Source organism: Hyaloscypha bicolor, assembly GCF_002865645.1.
Source record: "Hyaloscypha bicolor E unplaced genomic scaffold K444scaffold_165, whole genome shotgun sequence".
Lineage (NCBI taxonomy): Eukaryota > Fungi > Ascomycota > Leotiomycetes > Helotiales > Hyaloscyphaceae > Hyaloscypha > Hyaloscypha bicolor.
In genome coordinates, this window is record NW_020194667.1 from 782,617 (window position 1) to 803,676 (window position 21,060).

Genomic DNA, 21,060 nt, shown 5'->3' on the forward strand with positions numbered 1-21,060 from the left:
GCAGTTGTACCAAAAAGGAAACCAGTCCTCGCCCCCCAGTCATATTCGCTGATGCTTATTTCGGGATATCTCTTGTCCACCACTCTGCATGCACCTCTCACGTTGCTGTCTTTCTTTTTCTTGCCTGCGTATAGAAAAAATACAGCTTGCTTCATCTCGTCCGTTACCTACGAAGTTTATGACCACAGAGCATTATCAAGATGTCGAAAACAGCAGACGTCAAGCCCAGCGAGCAGCCGAAGGTGCTGAAGAAACACGTACAGGAGCTCTCAGACATTGAGCTCGTGGAGGACAAACGATCAAAGAAGGGACTCCTGCTACGTCCCCAGCCTTCCAATGACCCTAATGATCCTCTCGTCGGTGCATCTCCCACTCGCCCCACTACTCAGAGACTAACTCCAACATAGAATTGGCCATATTTGGAAAAGTATTCCACATATCTCACCATCTGCTTCTTTGCGTTTTTAGGATTGGTCAACAGCAGTAATTTTACCGTGTCGATTGTACCAGTCGCTGCAGAATTCCATACAACCACGACGAGAGCGGGCTATCTCACCTCTATCCAGCTCTTATTCATGGGTCTTGGAAACCTCTTCTGGATGCCGATGATGCGCATCATTGGGAAGAGGCCAGTATATCTAGCATCTCTTCTGCTTTTGGTTGCTACCAACATCTGGGGATATTTTTCGCACTCGTACGGCAGCCTATTGGCAAGTAGGCTCTCAGGCGGCTTTTTCTCTGCTGCTGCCGATGCCACAGTCCCAGTATGGCTCACTCTCATACAAATTTTCTATTTTCATTATACGAGAACCGAGAGAAGGGAGCTCCTTTAAGAGACGCTACAATTCTTTGTTGTCTTGTCTTGAGAGCCAAGACAGCTCCGAAGGTCCCAGATCCTTCCGGGGGGGGGGGGTTTCTTTCAAATTTACTACGCTAATTTTGTCGGCAGAGTGTCGTTGCGGACTTGTTTTACTTCCACGAAAGAGGGCATTGCATGATGATGTTCCATACAGCGATAAGTGGCGGCGTGTTCCTCGGCCCGTTGATAAATGCGTACATCGTACAATATGCAGGATGGAGGTGGATGTGTGGCTTCATGGCCATCGCTGCCTCCGCTACGTTTGTTGTAGGATTCTTCACCATACATGAGACCGCGTACAATCGAGAGATCGTCAACTTCAATCTTCCCAAATCGGAGTATGCTCCGAAAAGGAATTGGTTTGCAGGCTTGTCCCTCACGTCTGGCTATGATTCTCAAGCTTCGTTTTGGGGATGGCTAGGTAACACACTAGTGTTGCTTGCGTAAGTCCCCGACTTTTTCTGTGTAATATTTTCCCCTTGGGCTTGTCTCTTGAGTTGAACTCACTCAAAACTCATGCATGGCTCGTTGCGAAAGTTTCTACAAGAAGTATTCTAATTCGGAGGTGTTGGGGTAAAGATATCCGCCAGTGGTGTTCGTCGGACTGACGATTGGTGTATTTGTTGGGTGGTAAGTGTCTAGTGTTCCCCAATAACTGTGCCATGTTTCTGACTTCAACACAGGAACATCTCAATTCAACTGACCTCTTCTCGGACATTTACCGCAGCTCCATATCATTGGAAGATACACAGTCTTGGTCTCCTCTCAACCGCAGGCTTTATCGGTGCTGTAATCTCGTTCTTTATCGGCGGAAAATTGATCGACTTCGTTGCAACTCGGATGACTGCTCGGAAAGGTGGGCACGCTGAGCCCGAATACCGCCTTCCTGCAATGGCCATCCCTGCAATTGTAGGGCCTATAGGAGTCCTAACTTTTGGGCTGGTGATTGCTAACAAGAAGAGTTATTGGGGTGCTGCAGTTGGCTTTGCGATGTTGGGCTTTGGATTGACGGCAGCTAGCAACGTAGTTGCTACTTACGCTGTAGATGCTTATCGTCCTGTGAGCTTATATTGTTCGCCTAAAAGGAGTAGACTAACTTTTCTTCTCATCTAGATCTCCGGAGAAGTTCTAGTAATTGTGTTTGTGGTCCGAAATGTGATGGCTTGTATTCTTTCCTTGTACATTGCTGATTGGATTAGAGTGGAGGGTGTAAAGAAAGCGTTTGGAGAGATGGTTGCTATTCAGTATGCTATCGTATCATTATCTGTGGTCCTGTACTTCTTTGGGAAAAGAATTCGTGTCTTCACCGGGCGATTTGGCCCGATGAAGAAAGTATTGCGAGGCAATTAGTTTTTATGTGTCAAGCAAGTTGAATATGGCTGTTATGTAGTGAGCAAAGGTTTGCGGATTCAACGGAACTCCAGGAAGGAGTCTGAATGTTCCATAAACTTGTTTCCATGTGCATGATCTCAGAACGAAGAAATATAGATACTGTCTATCGCAAGTTGCCAAGGTTCACACACCCTGGTTTTTAAGAAAATAAACGCAGAATATACTTATAGTACCACAGGGCGTTGTACTATCTTTAACGTGCTGCAATAAAAACACATGATCCTCTCCCCTCAAAAATTATCTACTGTCCGTTTCATCCGCTTCAAACACAAATTGTCACCTCATCATTTATAGTAATGCTATAAAACGCACTTGGGCTCCGCCAAGCGTAATCTGGGTCGCTTTTAAATACTAGCATTTATCTTTCTAATTACCTTTATAATACTTTATAAGACATAATATTTTAATTATTATATAAGTATTACACTTCTCGTATAATTTTTATTATGTGTTTTGATTTAATAAGAATGCTATAATAAAGCAATTAATTAATTAATTACTTTTGCCTTAGAAGAGAAATAAATATTAGGCTATAATGTCTTATACTTATAGGAAGTAATAATTAAAGAAAAGTAAGCCTTGAGATTTAAAGTTACCGGAAGTTACCTTGAAACCTCTATAATTGCAATAATTATTATGTGTTTATATTTTGCGAAATACTTTTAATTTTTATGAATACTAGCTTTGAATATTGAGTATTGAACGCTAGTAATGGTTGCTGGCAATTGCTAGCAATTAAAAGACGTGCATAGAGACGTTCATTCGTATGAAACAAGCCCTTATAAGCAAACCACGCAATACCGAATCCTCGCTCTTGGCAAAGAGGAAGAATTTACTTTAATGCTTCTAAAATAATTCCTGCAAGATTAGAGACAAATTAAATCTAGTAAAGAAACAAGATATGAAGAAATAGTAAAGAGAAGGACTCGTACATTATATTTAGGCTTCTAAGTCCATATACTGGGGCAATAAATATGTGTATGCCCAGCCGGAACAAGCGAGTGAGCGATTACTAACATTCTCTTACTGCAAACGCAGATGCTGTCGATTCCGGCTAGTTTGCAACAGTGGTAACTTCCCTCTGGGCTGCATTTAGTGCCGACATCGACACTAACCTCGGCCATAATAGCGGTTGCCATAAGAGCGAAGGTGGAAAGAACAGAAAGGAATTGCATAGTAATAGCTGTTTGATTAAATGAAGAGAAGATCAAAAGATTAATGAATGTTTTCTTGATTAACCTGCGAGAAGGGCTTGAGTATAATAAAGGCTAGGAGCGGGTTAAATCGGACCGATTATTGATTGCTTATAGCCTAATAATCTAAGACTTTTAGGTTTTATATCGCAAAACTACTTTATATAATAATTAATTATTTAAATAATTATTTAAATAATTATTGTTTTAAAAGACAGTAATTAAATTATAATTATTTAATTAATTATTGTTTTAAAAGACAGTAATTAAATTATAATTATTTAATTTACCTTAATTATTTTTTGATACGCTTACTCTGTTAATAAACAAGTTATTCCGCGATTTATTAGCTATATTTACCAAAACGAGGGGATCCCTGGCGCGGGGCGGGGTCCATTGATGGCGGCCTATGTTTCCATCTTCTCCATTGACTCTATACTAGTCAGTATAGTTCAGTGGAACTTTGTCCGTGACTTAATGCAAATACTTACCATTCCAGACTCCGCAGCTTCCTTCAGGCGATTATCAGTCCTCGCAAGGCTGACTTCCATTAAGTTGAATTGTTCTGGAGTTTAGCCACATAAATCCCACCATACATTTAATCGAATGATCAGACAACCTTATTGCTTATTTCAAATCTGAGATCTGTCTTGGCATGGCTGATTGTGGTGCCCAGTAATACATCAAATATTATTCTCCCAAGTCTACTCGGCCGCCGTGGTTGTGCCGATCATCTATGGGGACACATTCCATTACTCCTATCATGAATGGACGACAAGTACAGCGCTACAGTATTGTCATGTTGTAGCCAGTTGCTGCCTAGATATAATGCCTTACGATAATAGTGTATGCTATGCAATTCAGAGCGGTTTTGGACGTTCTGATTCTAATGGTTGATGAGTGGTCCCTAAAATTAGTTCTGTGACATCGTATTGGTCTCAATAATTGCTGCCTAGACACAGAGAATGCCTTATGCATGCACAATCATTCAGTGCGGCTTGAATACCTCGTGTGACCTGATCATTGGCTTAGATACCAAGCTTGAAATAATTGATTGGCTGATTGTGAACTTCACAGCGTCACTCGGTGTGTGCATCTTTGAGGCTGGGACTTCCAATCTGACCTCGCTATATTCCTTAAAAGAAGCAGATAGATTCGTTTTCGACATTTTTAATCTCGGAACATAGATCATCAGGTGATGCCTAATCACCACGATTGTATTCTTCACTCCATAATAATTGTGCCACATGGACAGTTACTTTCAACCGGCCAAAATTATTACCTTCACTGTCCTGAAGCTCTTTGCTTGTTGCCGATCCCGTACGAAGGGGACAATCGCACCAGAAACATCGGAGATCCGATCCCAAAAATCAATCAACTCTCTAGCATTTGTCTACCCTACAAATAACTTAGCCGAGTTACCATCAAATGAAGAAGAGCACCCGGAGATGACGACGTTATCTGGTCCGATTGGACGGGTGTCCAATGTATCAATTCTAAGCAATGGTATGAATAAACTAACAAAGAATCTTTTCAAATACAAAAGCTCACAGAAAAAAGATCGTTGGCTAGGACAAAAGATACTTGAAGTCACCCTTGCAACTGTAACTCTGAGGTCACTCCCTCCAATGGCCACAGAGAACGATGTTGAAGTATGTGAGATTATTTTTATTTTCAACCACATTTCCAGAGTCAAGATTCAAATCTCAATAGGCTAACATTTTGGAGGACTTGTACCAAGATTTGATGCACACTTTTCGATATGAAGAATGCCTTAAAGCATTGTGTAATCAAACCGAGCTCTCGGAGACAGATGCTAATTTTCGAGATCTTCTCTTGGGCCAAATTGGCCACATTCACCGCCAGACCCAGGCCAGTGGCTCAGTATCTCTTGGCATCAACCTGGAGAAATATATCGACGACCGTCGCCGACTTCAGAACGAGAAGTGCATAACAAAACAGGAGTCTAATCTCGAATCCACACGGGAGGCAAGAGCTCTATCAGACCCACAAAGTATTTATCTCCCTTCCCCTACAGGTACCTGGCGTTAATGTAATTATAGCTTTACTGTTGTCACCATTAAAGACCAGTATTACGATTTCTCCCAACCAAAACGGCACGTTTCATAAGCCTTGTTTGAAATTTGGGCTGAACACCGAACCGGCGCATTTACCAGCATATACTTCAATACTTAAAGAGTATGCTGACAAGCATGGTATCTTGTTAAGCTATACCGAGAATCAGACTCAATTTCAGCCTACGAGGTTCACTTACAAAGTCACTTTAGGAGAATTGGAGGCAATTGGACGAGAACGGAGTAATAAGAAAGATGCAAAACATGAGGCTTCAAAAGCCCTCTGGAATCCGGAATGAGTGCCGCTGGAGACTCTCGGGTTCTATACATTCTCACTACTCTTCTTTTTCATGATAAAATCAGTTATTTCTTTTCACTGGAACGTGTTATTAGTAAAAGTTAACTTTGGTTTCTTATTAGTTCTAGTTGATGTGCTCTTTGCTGGGTTGTCACATTTCCAATCATACGATATACAATTTTTTCCCCTTCAAAACAAGACTTCTAGATTTCGCAAAACATAACCGTAACGTATGACCGACCCGACGCCGGCGTGCTACAAGAGTATGAAGCTGGCTCTATTCTTTCAGTCTGTGGTTGAAGTATCGTTCGGAAAATATATTCTGATTATTTCTCTTAATGATAAATTTCGATCAATAGTGGCATGCAAATCCCTTACCAAACCATCGAATAATTCAATGTGCAAGGAGAGAGAGGGTGGGATGCTTTGTCCGGTGCTCTCGCCTTCCGCCCATTCTACTAATAATTGATGCAAGATAATGCGTAGCCGATATCTAAGATTCCCAAGTGGCTTTTGATTAAAGCGACACTGGGCTTTACATTTGAATTTCAGATTTTTGAGAAAGAAATCTTACAACAATAGCGAACTGACGCCGATATACCATAGAAGTCGAGGATCGGTTGAACTATCGCCCAAGTACAATAGTAATAAGAAATAATCCAATTCCCCTCCACTCTATCGTCGTATGTGGCGGATAATATGTGTGAATTATACTATATACTTGCTATTCTTTCCCTTTGTCGCTTTGGGGTAAACTCCGTCAATTACTAAACGTATAGTCAAGGCGCTGCTACCCAAACTATTAGCACAATGTGCCATTGGCCGCGATCCATGGGCAAATCCATCCTAACTGAGCGGAACTCGGACAGGCACTCGTGACCTTCCTCGCGCCAAATGCTCATCTTCTTTGTGGCTTCGACTTAGCAACCCTATTCGGTAGCCCCTTCGCTTACGAAAAGGGGTAAGACATCAAGTCCAGGCTAGCAGTTTCCGAGACTTTACTAGCTGGAAATCCGTCAATGTGTATGCAACAAGTCCACGGTAGTATTTTCCGAGACTTGTCTATTAAGACATCCGCCTCAGGCAGTCGCATTGATAACTGATCGGGTTGCAGCCCGTCCCGGTGCGTCGGGCAATGACGCTCCCGCTCCAACCGTCGTGGCCGCCGTTGAACGCTGACTTTAGCCACAAAGCCCCCCCCCCCCCCCGTGGTTTTATCGGGGAGCAGGGCGCACGAGGGTAGTACCCCGCCACAATCGAATTGGGTGAGAGGTAAGCAGGGAGCGAGAGAGCTGCCGCAAACCCGGAAAAAATCGTGCGCAGCTTGGCATTCTTTCTTTCCACCAACGTGTTATCTTCGACAGTTCTTCTATCTGATCCTTTCTAAATAAAGGGATTTCTTCTTCTTTTCTAGTGGTTTCCTTCTGCTTTTTTCGAATAGGATAGTACCCGCCAAACTACTATCAAGTCGAATGATTGAAGCAACAGCCTATGGTACCTTTGGAGGGCCTCTTACGATTACGCTCCATGGCAAGAATACTCGTTCAGAAACGAACTCAAGGCCTCGAAACCAGCGCCACTAGAGGAGGATTCAAGTAAAAAGAAGTCGAGAATCATTACCAAAGTTATAAGCTGCTAAGCCACATCCTATATTATTGTCACGCCCACAGCAATTCTATGTATGTTTATCCATAGTCAAGTACTGAGGCGAGATACATTATCCACATCAACTTTCTTCTTTGAGCATTGTCTACCTAGACTGTCAAGTCGTACAACTTCGGAAGTACCTCTTTTAGGAACCGAGTTAATATGGCAAGGATATAATCTGATGATTACTGGACGTCGTTACGGTACCCATCTTTCCCCCGCCTTTATGCTTGTTCTCCACAATTTTCGTCGCCCTATAAAAAGGCAAGGAAGTACTCACATGTAACAAACTGTGAGTATCGATTGCCCCTACAAAATATTAAGCTCTTTGAAAACACGAAGCGCCGTTTAACCACCAATCGTTCTATTTCTTTTACTATGTATTTCAAGAACTTCATTGCCAGTTTGCTACAGTAGCCATGGTTGCTAGTCTCGCCTTAAGTATTCAACATAGGATGTTGGACTTTCCGCCTTGACGCAAATGGAACTACCCTCCGTACAGTCGCTCATTCCGTTGACAACCCCAATCAACCAGATCTTTTTGCTCGCGATGATGACACTACTGCTGCTTCAGCAGCGACAGCCATGCGACGCACAGAACGCTCTGTACCCGAATTGGCAAAAGGTACTTCCACAAGTGGCGTTTATTGCTGGGGTTATGGCCTCGGCCACGCAGGAGTCGATATCTCAACCCAGAATCTCCAAAACTAGGCAGGATTAGGCAAAAGTGAGTGTTCAAGGCCATATCAGACAGCAAAATTCGGCACCGTCATCAATAGCACGCTTGTATACACTTGTATTGATAAAATTGGTGATGTGAGAGGTTCCGTACGAATGTTAGGGAGGCGTTGGGTGAAGAGGTTTTAGTTGATCCATAGTATCGCTTAAGCTGATCACTGTTATCAAACCCCGCATATGCTCGTTATTTAGCTGATCACTATTATCGCTTAAAGAAGCGAGACAGCTAGCCGAGCAAATGAATAGGTTTTGTGGCAGTCATATTTTAGGCATGTGCTCTGCATATGCTTTCCTTATGCGGGCTTAGGGTCAGGGGTTAGGGTCCGGGTTAGTTCCGGGGGGTTGGGGCCGGTGAGAGCATCCCGCATTAGGATATATTAAAGCGTAAAGGCCCTACAGGTTAAGGTTAGCATATGCTAAGTATATAGGTTCCATATGCCGAGCATATACTACAGATAATAATAATAGTAAAGCAAGATATATTCTAACTTACTTATATGCTTCTTAGTAATAAAGGTTAAGCATATGCTAGGAGTATGCCTGGCGGGCCGTTGGGAAGAGGTCGGGGTTGGAAGGTGGGAGTGAACGAGGACATATGTTTATTTATTATTAAAGCTAGCAGATATAGAGTGGTTTTTGGTGAGAAAAGTTGATCCACATTATGGAAAATACAAGGGTATTCTCGCTAATTGATAATATCGATTAGCTTAAGCGATACTATGGATCAGCTACTGGCTCTTGGGTGAAATGGGTCCTGCTTACGAGGCGGGATACTATATATTCCCCAGCACCTTTGACGCAAAGATCATCGGTAAAAGCCATGGGGGAGATAACATATGCGTGCAGCAGTGGAAGTGACACGCCTTTGGAGCGTGGGAGGCAGCGGTTAAACTTTTGGAGGTTCTGTTCTGTTGATTCGGGGTATACTTCCTATCTGTGGGAGAGGACTATATTGCTACTACGTGCCATTCTTGTTAGAAGGAACACAAAATAGTTGGAATTGAAAGCTTGGTTTTGCTTCACGATACGGAATGAGTTTGGGTGAAAAGAATTCGATGAAGGAAGTTGCTAAATTCGGCTGGAAATGCGATTAGAAAGAATAAGATAATATATTTGAACTGCTCTCAGACAAGATTTTATTATTGAAAATTTGAAACCCACCAGCGTTTCTTGCCCGTAAAATTGGGCACACAGCGTAGATATTGGGTGTGCTTACTCTAGCCTGGTGAAAGTGAGGTTGTGGAATAGGCGATCGATGGGCATTATTAGCTTCCAGCACGTGCGCTTGTTGAAAGCGTAGGTGCTGTAAGCAGCCCTGCTGGAAATATGGATGATGTGAGTGATCGTGTTAGGAGAAATTTTTCTTGAAATCACCTTGCTGCTGATGGGGAGGAGGCAGCGGTAAAGAAGGAGGTGTTTCCAGAGTCTGAAGAAGGGGGATGGGGGTTGGAGAGAAAGATGAAGCTGCTGAGGAAGGAAGCCGTTTGTTCCTTTGGGGTTCTGGAGTTAAGAACGTTGCGAGAGGCTTTGGGGTTTGCTGTCGCGGTATTTATACTCTGATAATGTTTATTTAATTTGCTGACAAACACAATTTTCACATACATATCGAGCCACTGATGCTGAAGCAACTCGAGCCAGTGGAGGATGCTCAATTCTGTTCAGTCTATGGTCAGAGTAATTACTGACGACAAGTCCTCAATTTCCATCTTAATAGTGTAAAGCTATGCTCCTCAAAAGTAAACTTCCCATGGCCATCCCAACATGATCCCCTAATAGTGACCTTCTCAGCACCCTCTTGATTATTGTCTCTGATATGATTGCTCTTGCCTCCCACAATAAAAATCTCGACTGGGCCAGCCACTTCAGGCAAGGTTGTCGACATCGCCTCCGTCTCGGAAATGTTCACCACCGCCAAATTCATCCAGCCATCTTCACTCAAGGCTGCCGAGACATCTAGAAGAGGCAATTCCATCGTGCTCGCCAACCAGGAGGGAAATGTTTTCCCCTTATAAGCAGCAGAACGTACATGTGTGGCAAGGGACTTCCCGCGCATGTACTTGGAAAACAATAACAGTGGCCAGTATGTAGTCTGCTTGATAATGCCTCTCTCTGTGGTCATCAGGGGTGCGATGACATTCACGCTCTGTGCGATCGTAGCCATTCCAATATGTTTGGCCTGCCGCACGAACACATTCAGCCAAACTGCGACAGCTAGCGCGTCCGAGAGGTCGTATAGTTCTTCCGCCCCTTTGTCGCCTGGTGCGCGTGTTGGGTCCCACACGTTCCATTCGTCGAAGCAGATAGTTGGACGGGTCAGTTTCTTCGCTGACGTGTCGATACTTCCGCTCATATAACCTTCGTAATCAAAATCGCAACGTGCGAGATCGATCATTGCCGATGTCATCTCTATTGCTCGCTCGGCTGCTTTTGGTGATGTGACATTCTCACAATGCCTTCGTATTTTAGTGTGCGACAAATTTTTTGACATAACCTGAACACTTACTCTCTTCCAAATGTATACATATGTATGGAATGCATGTCAATCCATTGAATTGACTCTTGGAGAACATATCGATCCCAGTCGCTATGACCGTTTTTGCCACAAAGTATAAGAGTAATGGATGGATCAAGAAGCTTGAGTGCTGTAACATGATTAGAAATTTCTGACCTTAGAATTGTATCAACCCGCGGAAGTTTCGATTTACCTTTCGCCCATTGATGCGCTTTTTTTGCGTAATGCTCTTTCGTGTCTTGTTCAACCTGCCTGTACGGTTTCAGTTTAGAATTTTCAAACGAATATTTACGACTAAATGTCTTGTAACTGACCAAGGGCCCCAAATCTCATTCCCAAGTGCCCAGTATTTCACTTTGTATGGCTTTTCATGGCCATTCGCTCGTCGCATGTTGGCATAGTGTGTATCTTGCTCGGAGTTGCAGTATTCCAGCCATGCAAGAGCTATCGAAATCAAACTGATATTAGCTGTAGACTTTCCGTAAAATCTTTCATAGCATTCTTACCATCTTCCAAAGTTCCGGTCCCCATGTTCAGCGCCAGATACGGCTCAGCGCCAACTTTCTCACACCATAACATGAACTCGTCTGTTCCGAAATGATTCGACTCTGTACCCAACCAAGCCAATTCTGGTCTCTTGGGACGTTTCTCTCGAGGCCCTACCCCATCTTGCCAACGATAGGTCGCTACAAAATTTCCTCCGGGGTACCGAACAACAGGAACTTTTAGCTCTTTCATGCAATCAATAACATCTGTTCGAAACCCGTTCTCGTCGATCAAGTTGTTTTCGTTCTTGGGGTCATATATGCCGCCGTATATACACCGTCCCATGTGTCTAAAGAAATCCGAATTTTCTTTTAGCTTTCTGAGATACTAATATACCGAGAGAGTTGGAAAAAATTGACAGTCAGTCTTTTTGCTTTCACACAGGGCGGCTCACTCAGTAAATCCCCCATACATCAATGGGTTGATATCCGAAATCGCCTGATCTGGAGACGTATAGATGGAAGCTTCATTTTGGGACAGAATTTCAGTGAAGCTCGTCATTCTGAATAAGGCAGTCTGATTGTAAATAGCAAGCGGATACAGATGAAGAATCTGTTTTTGAGAATGTGGGTAGTGGCCGTAGTGGTGCAAAATAACCACAAACACGTTGTCGGTGATATAAACAAAATATTACACTTCGCAGAGCTGAACTTAAGCATGAAAACTTCAATGGCAAGCATCCTCCAATGGTGGGCGAAAATCCATCTTCTAGGTGGATAGAAGCCCAATAGTATATCGGGGAGTATCGGTGCGGGGCACGCTCGTGGAGTATCGGCTCACTTGTGGGGTATTAATTAGCTGGCTTGCGGATACTGACTGTTTGCGCCCCTCTTCCGTCTTCCGAGGTTCTCCCGAGGTTCCCCAAGGTTTTACCGATGTTTCCCCAATGTCCTCCCGACTGTGTTGCCAGTATGGTGCCCCACAAACCTTAAGGTAGCGGGCCGGTTTCTCAACTGTTGGGCTGTTGCTCTCTCGCTTAGTCCTTGGTATGGATCTGTGAATTACTAGTGTCCCTGGAAGGTCGCCCCTCCATTTCCCGCTTTTCACCCAGAATCCAGATCCGGGGCCCCTCACGGAGAACAACAGTCTGGCCGGCCAAAGGTGCGTCCACAGAGTATTAAGTCAATTTTGATGGGACCCCTCCTAAATGCTGCCCAAGGATTTGCCTCTATGCGGAATATGCGGAATATGCGGAAACTCTACTAAGTTATTCCTCGTCCAGTAGATTGCAATAATCTATAAAGCCCGCCTGCATTCCAGCTTTGGACCTTTAGATTTCTACCATCCGTTATTTCCCAGCCATTCTTCAGCCGTTACCCTTACATCGAGTAGCAAAGCATATCTTCTTATTTCTCCATCCAAAGGTTGGCCACTTCCGATTTGCAACCTGATTCTCGACACCGTGGTCTCTGCTCGAAAGACTCAGAACGAAGTCACCATGGACCCCGAAAAGAATATGGCCGTTACACACATGGACCAGCCCATCGACTCGAGTGGTGAAACAGCTGCTCATCTTGCGAACCAAGAAGATCACGAGCAAACCAGGATGCAAGCCATCAAGCAAAATCCATGGGCATTTGCATGGTGTATGTATGCCGTCTGGCTTACTCTTCTCGTAAGCTTTGAGAACCAGGCATCTGGAATTGTGATCGGTATTCCACAATTTCGGAAGGATTTTGGGTACTTCGCAGACGGCACTTATGTTCTCCCTGCGAATTGGCAGGCTGCATTCAGTGGTGGGCCTGTTGCATCGTAAGCTATGACCCTTATGATCAGTTATGAAAGATGAAGGCTGAAAGAACTTAGAACAGCAATTGGAGCTTTGACAGCCGGATTCTTTGCCGATCTAATTGGCCGCAAGAAGACGATCATCGCAGTCCTTGCCATCTCATTTGGCTCCGTAACCATGGAAGTGGTCTCAACCACCAACCCGCTTTTCTTCGCTGGGAAAATTGTTAACGGTTTTGCCGTCGGAGTCTTAGCAGCTGTCTGCCCAACGTATATCGGCGAGCTTACTCCCCTTGCTCTCCGCGGCTTGTTTACTTGCCTCATGGCCCTGGCCTATACCATTGGTCCCTTCACCGCTGCTCTAATTCTCAACTCAACTGGCACAGTTGAGACACGCTGGGCCTATCGCGCCGTTTTCGTCTCTCAGTACGGATTCTCCGGAATTGCCGCACTATTTGTTTTCTTCATGCCCGAATCTCCTTGGTGGCTCTGCAGCAAGGGAAACGAGGAGAAGGCAATTCGAAGCCTCAGTCGTCTCGGCTACAATAAAAACGGCGAAGGCCCAAAACGACTGGCAGTTATCAAACTCACCCTCGAACAAGTCCGCAAGGAGACTGAAGGCGCTAGTTATCTGGAATGCTTTCGCAAATCGAACTTGAGACGCACTATCATCAGTATTGCCCCGCTCTCTATCCAGGCTCTCTGCGGTGTCATATTCATTGCCGGCTACTCTACCTACTACGCCCAGCTAGCAGGTTTCAGCACCAAGACCTCATTCCAGCTATTTGTAGGCCTGCAGGTCGTATCCGTGACTGGCAATGTTGTCTCGTGGTCGTTAATCGATCGGATCGGGCGCCGCAATCTCACTCTCTGGGGTTTGGCTTTCCTTACTGTTGTCTTGATGCTGGCTGGTGGTACCGCTACCGCTGGGAGTGTACCAAGCATCAAGGCTTGTCTGGGGTTCATGATTATATATGGCTTCTTCTACAACATGACAATTGGCAGTACAGCTTACACAATCCTGACCGAGAACGCGACCTCTCGGCTCAGGGTTAAGACCATTGCAATTGGTGTTGCAGTGCAGAATACCTGGTACACGATGTTCAGTTTGGTTCTGCCGTATTTGTTCAATCCTGATAAGGCTAATCTCGGGGCAAAGGTATGCTTCCCAATTCACACGGCACGAATTCTGTACTAATACAAGCATTCTGATAGATTGCCTTTATTTTCGGTGGCATGGCAGTACTGTGTCTCATTTATATCTACTTTTATCAGCCGGAGACGACGGGTCGCTCATACGAGGAATTGGATGAACTCTACATGAAGAAAGTCCCTGCACGCGAGTTCAAGGCTTTCGTCACAGATGCGGAGAAACAGGGGCAGGAGGCCAGTAAGAAAACTCATATTTGAAGAGGAGTGTGTTTTGATGTATGATGGACTTGTGGCTGGCTCGAGAAGTCAGAGATCTCACTTTTGGTTTTCCCTAAAATTGTTCACACCTTACTCGTAGTGCATCCACTACTGGTGGCTCACTGGTGGCTCTAATTCGACTTCTGCTGTAATAATATTCTTATCGTTCAAAAGGTTGTCTACATGTGATGTGAAATGATAAAGGTTATCCCCTAGGGCCTAGGATGTGTTCATCCTAGGCAAGGGAGCGTGTAAAGCGGGTTTTCGTCGGGATCTTCGCAGGCCCAGCCCAAGTGTTTGTTACACCGCCTTGAGTTCTGCCTGGCAAAATTCGCCCATAGCGTTTCGCTACGGGGCATTCCAGCGCAACCCCTGAAAAGGCGGTGTGACAAAACTCAGGGGCTGCACCTGCCTCAAGCGGTTTTTCGTCGGGATCTCCGCAGCTGCACCTGCATAATGGGATCTCCAGATTTGCGGCTTTTGAGGCTTAAAATGTGGAGAAGCGACAATTCCCATTTGCTCCAGATCAGGCTTGGCGGTGTTCCTGGCTGGATCGTTCCAGGATCGATATTTGCCTAGATCGTCAGGCATTGCTGCCTCTTGATCCTGGACCGATCCTGACTCGTGAATTTTCGGCAAAGCCTGCTCCAGATCCTTGGCGTGTTTTCGCGAGCCCCCAGGCCAGGAGGAGCACACCTGTACTGTCCCCCCACCCCTCCCACAAAAATAATAGCGGCTGCCACTGCCCCAGTTTTCGATGAGGTACGATTTCTGAGTGGTTCGAGTCGTAGTCAGCCATTTAGCATGGGGCAAAAATTAGTCTGTGTATTAATCTACAGTACAGTACTGTAAGGAGAAGGTTCAAGAACGCTTTCAGCCCTGGCAGTGGCTCTCAGCCAGCTGGAAAGGCGCTTTCTCACTGGTTAAACACCCTGGATTCCTACTTGAACCTATACCCAAGACATATGCGCTAGCAATTATTCTTTGGGGGGCGGGGGGAGAAGTAGCATCATGTGGAAGGTCTACCCCGCATGTAAAAATATCAAACTACTAAACCGTTACTACTCCACGCTCTCCCACATTTATCAATTCAGTAGCGACATTCACAATGTTACATGGCCTGCCTGGGACTCACTTATCACATGGACGATCAGCAACCTCTTACAATAGACGACGAGCGAGCAACGCTTGCCTCGTGTGCCGGTCGCGCAAAACCAAATGTGATAATCAGCGGCCAAGATGCGGCTTTTGCGTCTCAAACGGGGGAAATTGCCGCTATGTAGACTCAGACCCCTCTCAGCTCGATCGCTCTACCCTTACGATTCTTGAACGAATTAGCCAGTTGGAATCATCACTCATCAACCATATTGATTCCAAATTGGAAGATAGAGCTTTCTCACCTACCAACGAGCAATTCCCGGGTGAGCCAAGAGACTTGCATGATTATGCCTATCAAACCCAGGGGCACATAGTAACTTCAAGACCATATGAAAGCCCAACCACCGGATCCGTCGATTGGAGGTCCCCTGCTGTGAGTGGAATCGTCCAAAACAATCCGGGTACTCCCGTCGTCGTCCCTTCGGATGACGCACCGCCATCAGCTGAAGTACTACTTCGGGCATCTGAAATGTCAATCGAGTCTATATTGAAATGGCCAATCTTCCCGGAAGCTGCTCCACATCTGGTCGCAACGCTTGAAATTCCACTCATCGAAGTCGTCGACCGACCAAGGCCAAACAATATACGCCAGCAAAGTTCAGCACTTCCGGATCTCAGCCCTGACACCATCAATTGCCTCGTTCAGAATTTTCTGAATAACAATCACATTAAAAATCCCGTTTTAGATGTCAAGGCACTTTGGGCTGATGCCAGAGAATTTGCCGAGTCAGGTCCACAATGGGATGCAAGAAGTTGTTTACTAGTAGGGCTCATATATCTCAGAATGGTCGATCTCTAACAGTGTGTTTGTAGTTGCTTGTCTGCGCAATCAGTACATTGTCAGCACCACTCACCGACGAACTTTCGCCCGGAGTTTCCAAGCAACAAGAGAGACTCTTAACAGCAGAGGCGTACTTTCTAGCGTCCCAACGACGTATTGGGATGCTCTGCCACGAGAATTCGTTCATCGGGGCACAATGCTCATTTCTAAGTGCGGTGTATCTGTTGTCAACATTGAGAATCCTTGCGGCGTGGAAATGTTTTGTCCAAGCAGGGTCACAATGCCTAGCATGGCTGACTAGTCAAGGTCGTATGACTCGGGATAACAAGCTGAAAGCAAATATCTCTTTCGGGGGAGATATGCTATGGCAGCAGAATGAGAACGAAAGGGCGCATCATATAGAGGAAAGCTTATATTGGAGCTGTCTGAAAAGCGAAATGTGAGTAAGCTCACACATAGATCCAGCTCCTGTTACACTATTTACGGCTGATTTCGGTAGCGAAGTAAGGTTCCACCTGAGGCTACCTGGCTCAGGTCTCGGAGAGGTCGACTATCCTCATCTTTATCCATCGCCCCCACAGGATGTGCCAGATATTTATGATCACACTTCTCCATCTTCGGCGAGTTCGCGGTCGTTCTCGAACCCAGAACAAACGCATGTGGATCGCCAGAATCTGCAGCTGGCCTGGTACTTCTACCTTGCAGAAATTGCAATGAAGCGAAAATTAAACAACCTTCTGGTTTGGCGATACGATAACAGATCAGAGGGAGAATTATTAGACCAAAAGAGCAAAGACCTCAGGTTGCAACGGAGTGTAGTCGAATTTGAAAGGCAGAATGAAGACTGGTCAGTACACCGCCGTATAAGCGCCACGTTGGTTTGCAAAGATTGAAACATTGGCCAGGTATCATATGTTGCCAGCGCAGATGAAGTTCCCGCAGGATTCGAACGTGCCGTCAAATGATATTCTCCGTCTCATATTGCGTGGACATATGAATGACATCAGAGATTTCGTTCGATTTCCAGCACTCGAAGAAGTCCTTGCATTAAACCCACATGCTCTCCTGAGAAGCTTCAGTCCAGTCCAGCTCCAGCTTACTCGGGAGTGCTTACAGATAGCTGTAGAAAGCATAGAAGCAAATCGAGAGTCATTCTTTCATCGCCACCAGGGCACATGGTTGATGGCTCGAACTTGTACCAGGAGTTCCCTGATATTGCTAGCCATGGCTTTGAGATGCCAGGCGGAAGCACAATCTACTGGGGTAATGGCCATAGAGTTGGAAGAAATGATGCTGCCATCGCGGTGGAGAAAGGTTGTTGAGCAGACAGTTGAGGTACTTAAGTATTGGTCGGATGAGAGCAATGATTTGGCGCGATTGAATGACCTGTTGCGGGACTTACTTCACACGTACGATTCATGATTAGCTGATATAACGAGGATCGCAATTCCCTTATACTCAAGCTCCTTGTTGTGATATCTGGCCTGGGGTAGCAACAGCTATGCCAGAAATCCCCTGCCTCCCTCGTGTATGATACCGTTCAGATGACAGCAACGTGCTCACTCCATTTGCAGTGCGCTTAGGGAACCATATGGCCAAATGTTACAGATCACCTGAAGTAATCACGGGCTCCTATACTAGTTGTAGGATAATATCTTAATTCTATAGCTAGACGATTTTGTATGCGTGTTGCTGGTTAATTATCTTCCAGTGTTATTACGACCAACTGTATCTGGTGAGTTTATAGTTGTCGGATCGTGATTTTTTTCACGACCTATTGAATAAGGAGGCTTTACTTGTCTCTATTCCCAGTCCTTGGACAGTGAAAGTTATAAACATACTTGGTCCGAGATGGTTAGATTACTTCGTTAAATCTCAAGACGCGTAACGACCCACGCCTCCCGTGTCTACCTTGGAGAGAAGTGGGAAGAGATATTCATGGTTATGCAACTTCCACTGGCGTTTTAGAAATACTGTAACGGGTGAAACAATGGATTCTCATCTAAGGATGCTTCTAACGGCACTGGAAGCACGAGGTATAGAGTTGAAACGGTTTCAGCTTGTTTGATTTTGGCTACTCTTCTTGTTCTTTTATTTCCTATCTCAGGTTTGAGAAAAGAATTAGCAAGTAAAAACTTTTCTTGCTTGTCCTGAGCAGTATTTTGGATTTGTAGCAGAACACAGGTATCGTGTTAAGATTTCCGCTTGTCCTTAAACCAGAAGATCCACCACCTCAGCGCCTGCTTATAGAATTTATTGACTATGATCTCTAAGGACATGAACCTGGGTAGTATTTATCTTTGGAAATCGTTTCTCAGATCTCGAAGAGTTAGACCAAATAGATGTTTCGGAAATAGAATTCTACTCTTGAGAATGGTTGAAGCAGGGTGAAGACGTGAAGCTCTAATAACTCTTGGCACTTGAGATAGCCCAGTTCTCCTCCGCTTGGTGGTATGTGATAGCAAAATGCTTACTTAAATATGTATCGCCTTGCACAATTTCGAGAAGGTTGTGGGAACCTCAAGCGAGCCTGGTGGGGCTTCGCGAGAAACGCATTGGAAGTCTCCCCAGCCTTGTACATGCTCTTGAATGCCGTTGATATCAATAACCATAGATCAAGAAAGCTGTTACTGTCCTAATATTGTCCAACTTGAAGAAGGAAAGTCAAAACATTAAGACATCCGTTCGCGCTAAATCACGTGGATCTGGGGCTGCTAAGTTCGAACCCCTGAAAATCTTCAACCGCAATTGATTCGTCTCCTTCCACAACTCATCTCCCTCTCACTCATATTGGCAATCACCACATCTTCTCATTATTTCTTCATGCCACGAAATCCCAGAAAATGGCGTCCAAGACAGCAACCCTCATCCTCCTTCTGCACACCACAGTCTCCCTCCTAACATCCTTCATGATCCAATCTTTCTCCAACGCGCAACCAATCTCCATCCCCTGGGAACAATCCATCCTCTTCTACCTACAACTCCATTTATGCGCCACCGTCGTCACATTCCTTTTCACTTCCCTCCTCAAATACTGCTTCGCCCGCAAAGACCGCCGAATGTCGTTCAAACGTCACGTGTTCACAGCCCTCATTCTCGCCCCCCTATTATCCCAAATAATAGGGCGTTGGAAAGGCTGGCTAGTGAACGAAGACGACGACCCGATTGTTTGGACTGCTGCTTGTTATGACCAGCTTGATACTCAGGATCCGAGTGTTATTTTGAAAAGTGCGTTTTGTGGGCTGAGGTATGGGGTCAGTAGGAGTAAGGCTGAGTGGTGGATTGGCAGGAGAAGAGAGAGGGTCGGGTATGTAGAGATGCTGGCGAAGGTTTGCCAGGAGGGTCTGAGGGATATGGGGTATAGTAGGGGTTTGGATGGGGGTGTTTGCTGGATTGGAGGGCAGGATGAGTGGAGTGAAGGGGAGGCGAGTGAGAGGGAGTGGTATAGGAGGGGGTTTGAGGAGTGTCATGGGAGGTTTGGGGTTGATGCTAGGTTGGAATGGAGGGGTGAAGTATGTCTATCTCTTTTATTTCGCCCTCCTGATTGAAAGATGGGGATGATATTGAACTGACACTTGACACAGCAACCTCTCATCAAATACAGGATGCCAGCAATCGAAGGCTCAAAGTTCAACGGCGAATACATGGAGATGGCTCTTGATCCGTCACAATTTACAATTTAAGTCTATTAACATCTAAATCAACACCATCTATCTACTCCACTCATCCCATCATATCGTCTCCGCCTCCGGATCAATCGGCACAAGGTCGCCTTTCCCCTTAAAAGCCTCAAGAATGTCAGCTTGCTCATTCAACATAAACCGATCTGTCTGTTTTCCAATCTTCGCCAGGCCTCTCCAGCGCTCGAAATCGGCCGGGTTGCGTTTATCACCATGAGCTTCTTGGGGACGTTCCCAGTGGCCTTGGCTGAAAGCCAAGAGCGTCGAGATCTTCTTGTTAGGGATGTCATAGACGAGAGAGCAGATTGTGCCAGTTTCTGAGGAATGTGTGAGAAAATGAGGTAGAATGGATGAAGATTTGAAAGAAGGAAGGGAGACGGACCTTCGAGCCAATTACACTGCCATAGTTCACCGGGTCTGATGCATTGGTATGAGGCTGTCTGGTAATTGATGCGCCCAGCCATGGGGCCGCCGTGGATTTTATACACGATTCTTTTTTCAGAGAAGAACCACCTTCAGGACACAGGTCAACTCATTTCTCTCGAGGAGTGGATTGAGGGTTTCCGGTGATAAAGTGGAGAAGTACATTTCATATCTCCATTTCTCAGGCTTGCCATTGGAATCATAAGCATCATAATCATATATCAGATGAAGGTCACGGATATCTTTGTCGAATTGAGGCAGGACCTTGGCCTCCGTTAGCCCGTGCGTTGGGACTGGCATTATTTAAATATCAATGAAGATGAAAGCAGGAAAATGAGGAAGGAAAATCGAGATTAAACATATCCAAATATGTGAAGAAATGGGGTTTAAAAGAACACTTATAGACTTTTAATCTTGAGAACGTTTTTAATGGGCCCTGATGACGAGGCGGCCTCAGATGTGGGATGATGTATGCGGCAAGCTAAGGGATAACTTCGGCTGCCTTTCCAGAAGTCGAGATTCGAGAACGGCATCTCCTGATATTTGGGCTTTTCTGTGATTCACACCACGAGAAGTTCACGAGATTAAGCCGATCCCCAACATTCCGTTTCAGGATCCGC

General features: G+C 45.2%; 8 protein-coding genes across 8 annotated transcripts; 6 read left to right on the forward strand and 2 right to left on the reverse strand.

Annotated features, from left to right (window-relative positions):
• Positions 1 to 200: 200 nt before the first annotated feature.
• Positions 201 to 2,343, forward strand: K444DRAFT_600127 (putative polyamine transporter; the record flags this gene model as incomplete). The annotated part of the gene is made up of 6 exons (XM_024878607.1): positions 201 to 356; positions 408 to 764; positions 950 to 1,302; positions 1,439 to 1,489; positions 1,543 to 1,918; positions 1,973 to 2,343. 6 exons carry the CDS (start codon positions 201 to 203, stop codon positions 2,207 to 2,209), a joined length of 1,530 nt encoding a protein of 509 aa, XP_024729739.1. The 3' UTR covers positions 2,210 to 2,343.
• Positions 2,344 to 4,644: 2,301 nt separating this feature from the next.
• On the forward strand, positions 4,645 to 6,142 carry K444DRAFT_668476 (uncharacterized protein). Its single transcript, XM_024887415.1, has 4 exons — positions 4,645 to 4,950; positions 5,005 to 5,096; positions 5,173 to 5,458; positions 5,508 to 6,142. Exons 1-4 carry the CDS (start codon positions 4,692 to 4,694, stop codon positions 5,816 to 5,818), a joined length of 948 nt encoding a protein of 315 aa, XP_024729740.1. The 5' UTR covers positions 4,645 to 4,691; the 3' UTR covers positions 5,819 to 6,142.
• Positions 6,143 to 7,864: 1,722 nt separating this feature from the next.
• K444DRAFT_192256 (uncharacterized protein) lies at positions 7,865 to 8,306 on the forward strand. The gene has a single exon (XM_024870932.1). The coding sequence runs from the start codon at positions 7,946 to 7,948 to the stop codon at positions 8,183 to 8,185; it is 240 nt and encodes a 79-aa protein (XP_024729741.1). The 5' UTR covers positions 7,865 to 7,945; the 3' UTR covers positions 8,186 to 8,306.
• A 1,535-nt stretch (positions 8,307 to 9,841) lies between these two features.
• Positions 9,842 to 11,761, reverse strand: K444DRAFT_572326 (glycoside hydrolase family 51 protein; the record flags this gene model as incomplete). Its single annotated transcript, XM_024877353.1, has 6 exons — positions 9,842 to 10,655; positions 10,706 to 10,844; positions 10,908 to 10,966; positions 11,029 to 11,158; positions 11,221 to 11,549; positions 11,655 to 11,761. 6 exons carry the CDS (start codon positions 11,759 to 11,761, stop codon positions 9,881 to 9,883), a joined length of 1,539 nt encoding a protein of 512 aa, XP_024729742.1. The 3' UTR covers positions 9,842 to 9,880.
• A 513-nt stretch (positions 11,762 to 12,274) lies between these two features.
• On the forward strand, positions 12,275 to 14,547 carry K444DRAFT_600134 (general substrate transporter). Its single transcript, XM_024878608.1, has 3 exons — positions 12,275 to 13,012; positions 13,067 to 14,147; positions 14,204 to 14,547. Exons 1-3 carry the CDS (start codon positions 12,699 to 12,701, stop codon positions 14,396 to 14,398), a joined length of 1,590 nt encoding a protein of 529 aa, XP_024729743.1. The 5' UTR covers positions 12,275 to 12,698; the 3' UTR covers positions 14,399 to 14,547.
• Positions 14,548 to 15,506: 959 nt separating this feature from the next.
• Positions 15,507 to 17,759, forward strand: K444DRAFT_542289 (uncharacterized protein; the record flags this gene model as incomplete). The annotated part of the gene is made up of 4 exons (XM_024875869.1): positions 15,507 to 16,319; positions 16,370 to 16,776; positions 16,846 to 17,184; positions 17,243 to 17,759. The coding sequence occupies 4 exons, from the start codon at positions 15,507 to 15,509 to the stop codon at positions 17,757 to 17,759; spliced, it is 2,076 nt and encodes a 691-aa protein (XP_024729744.1).
• A 1,421-nt stretch (positions 17,760 to 19,180) lies between these two features.
• On the forward strand, positions 19,181 to 20,020 carry K444DRAFT_635784 (uncharacterized protein; the record flags this gene model as incomplete). The annotated part of the gene is made up of 2 exons (XM_024883911.1): positions 19,181 to 19,849; positions 19,922 to 20,020. 2 exons carry the CDS (start codon positions 19,181 to 19,183, stop codon positions 20,018 to 20,020), a joined length of 768 nt encoding a protein of 255 aa, XP_024729745.1.
• On the reverse strand, positions 19,581 to 20,807 carry K444DRAFT_619534 (uncharacterized protein). Its single transcript, XM_024881534.1, has 3 exons — positions 20,402 to 20,807; positions 19,922 to 20,336; positions 19,581 to 19,849 (listed from the first exon to the last, which is right to left on the reverse strand). Exons 1-2 carry the CDS (start codon positions 20,479 to 20,481, stop codon positions 20,069 to 20,071), a joined length of 348 nt encoding a protein of 115 aa, XP_024729746.1. The 5' UTR covers positions 20,482 to 20,807; the 3' UTR covers positions 19,581 to 19,849; positions 19,922 to 20,068.
• Positions 20,808 to 21,060: the final 253 nt, after the last annotated feature.